At 47.2% G+C, this 9,844-nt stretch overlaps 2 protein-coding genes across 2 annotated transcripts; both read right to left on the bottom strand.

Annotated features, from left to right (window-relative positions):
- Positions 1-2,808: 2,808 nt before the first annotated feature.
- On the bottom strand, positions 2,809-3,393 carry TROAP (trophinin associated protein). The gene has a single exon (XM_010021433.1). It carries the CDS (start codon positions 3,391-3,393, stop codon positions 2,809-2,811), a length of 585 nt encoding a protein of 194 aa, XP_010019735.1.
- Positions 3,394-9,576: 6,183 nt separating this feature from the next.
- Positions 9,577-9,825, bottom strand: LOC104411098 (keratin-associated protein 5-5-like). Its single transcript, XM_010021434.1, has one exon. The coding sequence runs from the start codon at positions 9,823-9,825 to the stop codon at positions 9,577-9,579; it is 249 nt and encodes an 82-aa protein (XP_010019736.1).
- Positions 9,826-9,844: the final 19 nt, after the last annotated feature.

A 9,844-nucleotide genomic window follows, 5' to 3' on the forward strand; every position in this document is an offset into this window, starting at 1 on the left:
CGATAGCCATAGTGACGGTAGTTGTGCCCTCTCATCCCTTCAACCCCTTCACCTTCACACCCTGAGCAGCAAGTGTTGTAGCCGTAACGGAAAGGTGTGCGCCGGGTGTCCAGCCAGGACCCTGAGGGATCATACCAGGTTGAGTTCAAGTTGAAGTATGATTCTCTTCCAGAAGAGTATATCATGTTTGCGTCGTAGGGGAAAACCTGAAAAACACACACTCGGGTAGGTTTTCATTTCCATCTCTTCTCTTTCCATTTCATTTGCCATAAAGCTGGTTTACTAAGCCATGCACAGGTCAACCTTGCTTATCTTGAAAGCCTGGATCCAAAGGAAGTTCTTGCAGTTGCCTAGTACTGTTAACATCATGTCCAAACCCACTTTCTGACCTTACCTGCATTTTGTCCCCCCCTCCAAGAACAGAAACAACCATAAAGCATTGCAGCATCTAGTGGCATTGCTGCAGGTCCCATACCCAAGTCCTTCAACAGCTGCTTTCTTGGCTTAGCCCTTTTGGTCTGAAGGACAGGGCAAGCATGTCAGCTCTGTGACCTCCTGAATCTAGACACCCATCCAAAAATGAACCCAGCTGCTCCGGGATGTGTCTTACCCTATTCACAAGGGGAGGCAGACGTTGACCAGGGCAGCAGATTGTGAGAGGCAAAGGTTGGAGGCCTTTTATATAGTTCCAAGTCTCCCCCTTGTAAATGAAACACACTGCAGGAACGAGGATTAAATGATTTATGGACAAAACACCTCCTCCATTTGAATACTGTTCCCAGCACTTGACATATTCTGCTTGACTCATGATTCCTGATAAGAATCTTTTAATTATAATTATATATATTATACAACAGTTACCGAGTAGTGCACATAAAGGATTCATATCATGTAAGCCACACATCAGCTATGTGAAGCAGGTAATAATGTACTTATTCACTGTCTCCAGAGGACCAGGACACTGACTGAAAGCTGATGAATGACCTGTGAGTCAGAAGCTGTGATGTGGACAGTGCTAATGTCCCTGACTTCCCCTTCTGCTACTACCCATGAGGAGCATTTCCAAGTGCCTGAAGCACAGACAGGTGACTGGGAAGAGCCAGTTCAGAGTCACCAAGAACAAATCGTGCTGATGGGTTTTGGTGATGTGGATGGTGGAGTGTGATGGATGGTGCTGCCTCAACTTCTGCAAGGCTATTGGCACAGTCACCCATGTCACCCTTGTAGTTAAACTGTTGGAGGCGTGGACTGGATGGGTAAACTAAACAGTAGATGACTGGAGCTGTGTATCACCTTCATCAATGCCCTGGATAATGGGGTGGACTTGGCTAATCCAGATGACATCGAATAGGGGTGAGCGGCTGAAATTGTTGGAGGATGGGACATAGACTGGCTGGAAAAGTCCATCCCAGCTAACTGAAATGGACTAACTGGGGTGGGATGGCTGGCAAAAAGGACCTTGGAAGGAAAGATGGATCAAAGCTGACCTGGTGTGCGGGCTACGCTGGCCTTTGGTCTGTGGGCTCTGATCAGCCGTTTGGGCACCACAGTAGGTCTATGCTTGGGAACTGGCTTCAGTGAGAAGCTGGGAAGAAAGTAGCCAATAAAACAAGGCATTTCTGAAGCTAAAGTTCATATGTAAGTGGTTTTATTTGCTTGGTTAAAATTAGAGAAAAATTAAATTATTGTGGTTTTCTGCATCAAAAAACCAAGAATTAATTTCTCTTTTCCTTCTGGTTTTCCTTGGTGGTTGCTAGCGGCTGTGGGGACACACTTGGGCAATACAAAGAAACACCAGAATGTTTTAATGCACTAGTGGAAGGTTTTTCTGGCAAAGTGAGAGAGAAACAACACGTTACCATTGTGTATTTGGGTGCTGCAGGGGAAGAGACTGGCCTGTACCTTCCTGCACGGAGTGAAAATGCACAGACACACCTCACGTGCCAGAGCACACCCTTATTATCATGATTAACATTCATATGATGGATGGCTTCCCTGTGCAGTGTTACTATCTAGTCAATGGTGGCATATATTAGAGAGCAAACAGTTTGTACCTAGATCTGGACCATAGTGAAGTCCATCCATTGGTTGTCTGGTGGGTAACCACAGTGGAGAGGATTTTACAGCACAGGGATGGAGGTCAGTGTGGTTGAACTGCGACAGCCAGAGCTGAAATCCTCATGAGTAAACTCTCATTTTGTTTTTAAAGGTACAAGTTTCCTCATGAGAACTTTAATGACTTTCAACATCTTCTCATTGTAATGTTGGTAATGTGTCTAGGGTTAAAAATAAAGGAACCAAGTGTCAGCTAATTTTTTTCCACTTTATTCTTGAATATACAGAGGAGAAAATAAAATCTCAGGAGTCCTTAATATTCCTGCAGTCACAGTGGGTACTGTTTTCCCAGTGTAGTTCTGTCTCTGTTTTCAGAATCACAGAGCCCATGAGAGCAGTTGAATCCATGTCAAGCTGTTTCCTCATCCTTCCTCTGGCTTTTTCCATTCTGTTTCTCCAACCCCAAGACGCTCACCTTCTCAGAAGAGGGGAGAAATGGCTGCTCTACCCTGAGGAAGAGCAAAGTGGGCTTGGATGATTAAAACCTATTCCTTGGCATGGAGGACCCTGGGAATTTAAAGTGTCAGTGCTGGGGTCAAGCAGGGGACTGCAGACCCTGAATCCAGTGTGCAAAGAGCAGCAAGAAGCCATCACCCACCGCTTTTGTTCCAAAAGCAGAGGTGCGAACATTGATGAGGCAAGGAGCGAAGCATCCTCCCCACTGAGCACATGCCAAGGAGGGGTCCCAGCACCTCATTTCTTCTGCAGACAGGGTGGCAAGAGAGTGACCTTCTTTTGCTGGTGCTGGCTGGGATGCAGCGGCAGGGGCACAGCAGCTGGGCTACAGTGCTGGACCGGTGGGCAGCAGCATGGCTTGCAGGGGCAGCGATGCTGCCATGGCAGGGGATGCAGTATCACCGGGGGACAAGCATCCTTCACTGGGCACTGGTCCACTCTCCTCCGGGGCTTGCTGCAGCATCCCGGCTCCTCGCAGTGCAGTGGTGGCCGGTACTGCTGCAGCGGCCGGCGGTGGATCTTCACGGGTGGGGGGCAGACGGGCTGCACGTGGTTCACCTCCACCCGCCGCCGGGGCTTGCTGCAGCTCTGCTGTGGTGGGTAGTAGCTCTGTGGTGGGCATGGCTCCATAGGCTGGCAGCTCTGCGGCTCGCTCTGGCAGGACCCCTCAATGTCATGGCTCAGGCTGCCGGAGTCATGGCAAGGGGGGAGGTTTGTGGTGCCCATGGGGCTTTCATGGCTGCACCTCGTCCAGCCCTTCTCACCACAGACCGAGCTGTCGTGGTACAAGTCCTGGTTGCTGTTTCCTTTATGGTAGTGCATCTTGTGTTCAGCCAAGCCCTTGGGGATAAATAGCCTGGGAAAAAACAACAAACCCCATCAACTACCTTTTGTTTTGCTGTTTCTATGAATAAAAATCAAGAATCCAAATCAGCTGAGAGAATCCAACTCACCCTGTGACCGGGGATGGATGGGCTGAGCAGAGTCTGAGTCCTGAGGACAGGGCTGAAAGCTTTTATATGTGGCCAAGCTCTCTTGGACATGAGGCATGCCCTGGGAATTAATAGCTGAGCAGTGAGTGCCACTTCTGTATGGGTATTTTTTTCTGGCACTTGCTATTGGATTAATCAGCTGCAATTAGCATCTACCTTGATGGAACGTCAGCTTAGCTCTTTGCATATGCAGAGACCATTATCTAATTAGTTCTCTCATCGGTCATGTTAACATATGCTGTTACCTAAGGTTAGTCAGATGGGATCCTGGCATCAGGATACCTGGAATACTGTGATGCTGAGTGATGTGCCCGAAAGCAGTCTCTCATGGCAGTGGGAAAGCCACAAAAAGGCCCAGGATTTCTGGTGTCCAGTCCCATGTCCAGCCACCCAGGAGCTCATGCCTTGAAACAAGGCTTTGCAGACAGGGCAAGGCGGGACCTTGTTTGTTAAAGAAGGTCTGTGATATGGGGACATGATGCTCATCACCTTCCAGAGCATTATAAAACCTGACATGAGAGATGGTGAGGAAATTGAGGGTGGCATCAGGACCATGTTGAAAAGCAGATATTGTTGCCCTGTGTGGAGTACAGATCACTGGAAGATGTGAGCTCTGACTACAGATCCCTATGGACACCATGTTCCCCCATTTAAATGAATTCATTCCCTTCCAAGGGAGGAACACCTCCACCAAGTAAGTGGGTACAACAACGAAAGCCCTTTTATGCTCTGCAAATCCAGAACAAGGACCTCACGAAAACAGCCACTTCAGGCTTCGTCAAGTACCATATCCCCCTTTCTGAGTTCTGCTTGAACTCATCTTCTGCGTACCTGCTCCACTTTGCATTTCTGTGGAGGGTCAAGGCATTTTTTAAGTGCCAGCCTCAGGGCTGTCAGTGCAAAAGGTATTTCCATGTTCACGCTCTATGGTGAAGCCTCTGCAGGAGATGCTCAGGGCTTGGTCCAGTGGTGTTTGGGTTTGAATCACCTGGCAAAGCATGTGCAGAATTCAGGGTGTGACTCCAAGGCGCGTGCTTGGACTTCGCTGCCACAGAGATAATTTATTCCTTAGTGACAGGAAAAGTGCCATTGCCTTGCAGGAAGCCATGGGACTTGTGTGGAAGGATGGAAAAGACCTTGGTATCTGTTAAGGCCCAGTAGGTATTTTAGATTTATTACCCATTACTGCAGTCCCAAGATTGTGCTGTTTGGGGATTTTTCATGTTGGAAGAGGTGTTTTGGAGTCACTTTCCTTCCTGAGGGTTTTACAAAGCAGGAAGTGCAAATATTTAAGTTCTTGTCCCTTAAAATTTGCCACATTTTAATAGAATTCCAGGTGAAATTAGGTAGTATTTCTGAATCCCTCAGGCTACACTTATATCTCCACATCTTTCTATGACTACCTCCCTGCATCATGCAGACCATGCTTGGTGCTATAGTTAATCTTACAGAGAAGGTATCAAACCTTTTAAGAAGCTCAGCAAATACACTAATGGAAAGATTTCCATTAACAAAAGAGACTTTTAGCTTGAGGACCATACAGATGCTTCTATTGCAAACTGATTAATTTCAAAGGCACCATGGAGCTGCATGGCCAAGAGGACACTCCTTAGATAATGTATTGACACTAGCAAGAACTATGATGAAAGACTGACCCAAGAATTCTACTACATAAGCTGGGGTACTGTCATCAGCAACATGACAAATAGCTGTAAAATTCATTCTATTCAGAAACTAAGCAACTGCTAAAAGAGTCCCAGATCAGAGTTAGAGTTTAAAAGAAAAAGATAAATGAATAAACATGTACCAAGAGTTTGCAGCCTTATAACTTACAGATTTTATTGTCTTTCATGACTAATTGGAGATTAAGCAAGAAAAGGGAATATGATACATTAACAGCATTAAACATCCCACACACCAAGAGGAAAACGAAGAGCAGGACTCACGCTTACAAACAAAAAGCACACTCATCAGTGGACAGCAACTTCAAAGCACATTTACAAGTGTTTGGTGATTAAAAGCAGGAAAAGCAGAGGTGATCTACAGTCTCTAAGCAAAGGAGGAAGAGTGTTCAGGGCCATATCCATATCCAAATGAGCCAGGAGGGAAGCAGCAGCAGCAGAGCGCTGCCTGCCCTTTGCCGAGTGGGTTTAGTTTCCACAGCAGCCACCGCTGCCACCGCCGCAGCAGCCACTGTTATTGCTCACGGTGTAGCAGCAGGCCTGCATGGGCATGCAGCAAGTGGTGGGGTAGCAGCACTGCGTGGGCTGGCAGCACACTGGTGTCTTGCAGCACTTGGGGCTGCTGTAGCAGCACACGGTGTAGTTATTTCCACCGCAGCATCCGCAACCTCCGTTGGGCATGTTGTTGGTAGTCGCGTAGGCAAAGCTGGAAGGAACAGAGAGAATCTGTCTGTGACTGGGAGCAGGATATTTGGAAATACAGAATTCATTCGAAACTCTGGTTATGCTGAATTCAGAGATTCAACGAGCTGCAGCCAAGTTCTGTCTTTTTCTTCTATAGTAAATCTTGCTCGTAACTCCTCGCTATCCATTTCCTGCAATGTAGATGCTCACCTACTCATACCAGCACAGAGAATTATAGAGTCATAGAATCATAAAATAGGGTTGGAAAGGATCTTAAGGTCGTCTAGTTACAACCCCCCTGCCATGGGCAGGGACATCACTCATTAAACAATGTCAACCAAGGCTCTGTCCAACCTGATTTTGAACACTGCCCGGGACGGAGCATTCACAACTTCCTTGGACAACCTGTTCCAGTGCCTCACCATCCTCACGGTAAAGAACTTCTTCCTTAGCGAGAACCACACAATTTTCAGTCTTCGCCTCCCTGAAAAGTTCTTGGTTCCCTGGCTGTGCATGGCCCTGCTCATTCTCCTGTAGCCTCTCCATCCTTTTAGCTGGTCCCCATGATTCCTAGCACACAGTTCATAAAAGCCCAACTTCAATGTCCCATTCCAGACACCCCATCATAGTTGGATAGTGCTATAAGATATCAAAGCATTTTTCTTTTATGGAAGGAAGGAAGAGTTAGGTGTTCTCACTTACCCTGCTGGAGAGTGAGGAGAGGTGAATGAAAGAGAAGATGAGTGAATGAAGCACGGTGGGCCAGGAGACCTTTTATACTCCTAGACACCTTCCTCCTGGAAGTGAGACAGCCATTGGACATTTGAACTTCCCTGTTTACTAACCCAAACCCATACTTTTTAGATTTACGTGTCTTCTGCTATTTACTCTTTGCCTTATTATTTGTGATCACTACCTTTGTTTTGCCTCATAATTGCTTAGCCTGAAGATAATCAAAGGGCTGCTATGAATACTAATGAATTTGTCTTCTCTGCAACCTTGCAAGGGAGCCAAAAAATGTGTCCTCCTATCTGCTTGACAAATGCAGACAGTGACAGCCGAAGATGCTAAGGGACTTACTCAGCAGCGGCTTGGTGCTGAATCAGTGGCAGAGCCGAAACTGAATCCCTGGGAAGAGTCTTTCGGGCACGTGAGAGGCTGTTTCATTGGAATGGTGTTTGAAACACGTATTTGGAAGATTTCATGAAAATGGGTATTTTCCTTCCCAGTCATGTGCATGTGAGGAGGGAGTGAGAAGACCATGTGTTTGGGATGTGTTGGAGTCATGTCGGCTCCCGAGTTGCAGTCACCTGCATGTGACTGAATGAAAGATCATCTTGCCCTCATGCATGCAAAGAGCATCTTTGTGATGCCAAAGCCATCTTTGCCTTTTGGCTTGTCTAAACTTTTGCAAACCTTTCCAATCTGGTGGGTTTAGGTTTGCATATGGGCACCTCTAGTGTAGAAGTGTTCCAGTTCCTGCTCTGCTTTGCTTCCCTAAAAACATATTCTGGAATTCTGAATAGAATATTTGCTTCAGAATCTTTTGCTTTTCAATGGGAAAGCAAAGGACCAGCACTGCTTGTGCAAGCAGCAACACAACGAGCCATGGCTCTGGGACTGGGGCATTGCAAGTCAACATGTCCTGTCTGCAACGTTGCCTTGCAGCCAGCTGAAATCTCCTTGTGTGCTGGAGCTCTGGCACTCAGGAGAACCAGCACTGCCCAGCTCCTCATCAAGGAGTTGGAGGTTGTTCAGGACTCTCTGAGTGTTGCAGGTGGTAAAAGAAGGAGCCCAGCATGGACCAAGAGGGTGAGAGGAAGGTGGATGTGACAAGCACAGAAAACTGGTTCTAACTGAGGTCATGGAGCTAAGTGGGTGGCAGGGACTCAGAAGTGATGCAGGAAGAGACCTGGTTGAGGTGGAACCATTTACTGGGAGGGAAAGAAAGAGGAAGATCATGGTAAGGTAGAGCCTTGGGCAGCTGAGCCAGTGTGGATGAATGCTTACTTGATGCCAGCCACTACCTCCAATGCACTTCGCTGTGAGGCTGAATGCTGGCAGGAACACCAAGGGTATTTGCGTGGAATTTTTTGCCTGGCCTACAATTGCAGCTCTCATTTGAAGACCTTGACACATTATCCTGAGAGGAGTGCACCCTAATGAGAGGATGGTGGAGCCTGCCTGGCGAGTTCCCTGTCTGCTGCCTTACATTCTCTAGGATCCCTGGGATGCTCCCAAGAGGGGTTGTCCTAGATGAGCTGCTACCATCCCTGAGGATGATGAGAGCCTTGGTTTGCTTTCTGCACAGTGCAAGGGTGAGCAGATTGTGATTTCAGTGCTGCAGTAAATGCAGCCAGCTTCTTCCCAAGCTTTCCTGGAATAAGAGCAATTCCTTGAGCGAGATGCTGGAGAAGCAGCGCATGTAATTGCAACATCTCCAGACAGGGAAGAAGAACATGCATGGTATTTCCTTTCCTCAGAGGTGCATTGTCAGGATGCATGCTTGCCCATGGGAACTGAATAGTTTACAAGGAATTAATGGAGCAGAAGCAAAGGGACACACCTTCACTTGTGCCTCCAGAGGGGAATTTCTCAGTGGGAAATCCTGAAACTGCAAGAAGAAGTAATGGTTTAGATGGGCATTTCCCACCCACGATAGTTGTGTCCAGCCATTCATGTACCCTTGGGATTTGCATGGTCTTTGGCGTGTGGTCTATGGATCTTAATGCAAAGAAGGGACTGATGTGGGATGGAAGCAGAGTCAGTAAAGGGCATTAGACACAGAATGAAGACTGTGGTGCAGATCTTGCATGTCATTTTGGCACAACCCTTAGTGACCTAGACCCTCCTTGGAGATGATGGAGGTTTCTCACCATTTCTCTAACGCTTTAACTCAGTATCTGGTAACCTAGACATTTTAGCAGAGGCAAGACCTCCATCTCATAAATTTATAGGGATTGTCTGTAGGTTCAACCACCTGGTTGAAATACATGAACTTCTCTAGCTGGGATGTACCTGTGTCAAACTATTTCAGAAAGAATTCACATCCTTTACAAGTTTATGTGTTATGTTCTTCCCACTTCTTTGTAGTCTTACAGAGAGAGGAGAAATGTTTTTCATAGAGATGTCAGACACTCAGTTTGTGTTTGAATAGACCCAAGCAGAAGCTCAGAACTCCATCAGGGATGTGTTGGTTTTCTTTGTGCAGGCAAACCCCCTTAGTTAGCATCCCAACACTGGGAAAAAGCAAAGAAAAGGTGATAGGTGCAGTGTCACACTCTGGATTCACCAGCTAGCAAACAGAAAACCACCAAGGAACTTAGCAGGCTCATGAACTACAGATTTTATTGGTATTCAGACAGATTGAAGCAATACAGTGATGAAAAGAATTAAACATCCCACACACCAAGAGGGAAATGAACAGCAGAACTCACGTTTACAAACAAAAATCACACTGATAGCAACTTCAAAGCACATTTACAAGTGTTTGGTGATTAAAGGCAGGCAAAGAAGAGAGGTGATCTACAGTCTCTAAGCAAAGGAGGCAGAGGGTTCAGGGCCATATCTATATCCATATCCAAATGAGCCAGGAGGGAAGCAGCAGCAGTAGCAGCAGAGCGCTGCCTGCCTTTTGCTGGGTGGGTTTAGCAACAGCAGCCACCATTGCCACCGCCGCAGCAGCCACTGTTACTGTTCACAGTGTAGCAGCAGGTCTGCGTGGGCATGCAGCAAGTGGTGGGGTAGCAGCACTGCGTAGGCTGGCAGCACACTGGTGTCTTGCAGCACTGCATGGGCTGGCAGCACACTGGTGTCTTGCAGCATGACTTCCTGCTGCTGTAGCAGCACACAGTGCAGTTACTTCCACCGCAGCATCCACAACCTCCGTTGGGCATGTTGTTGGTAGTCGTGTAG

This window comes from Nestor notabilis, unplaced genomic scaffold, assembly GCF_000696875.1.
Source record: "Nestor notabilis isolate BGI_N333 unplaced genomic scaffold, ASM69687v1 scaffold12999, whole genome shotgun sequence".
Lineage (NCBI taxonomy): Eukaryota > Metazoa > Chordata > Aves > Psittaciformes > Psittacidae > Nestor > Nestor notabilis.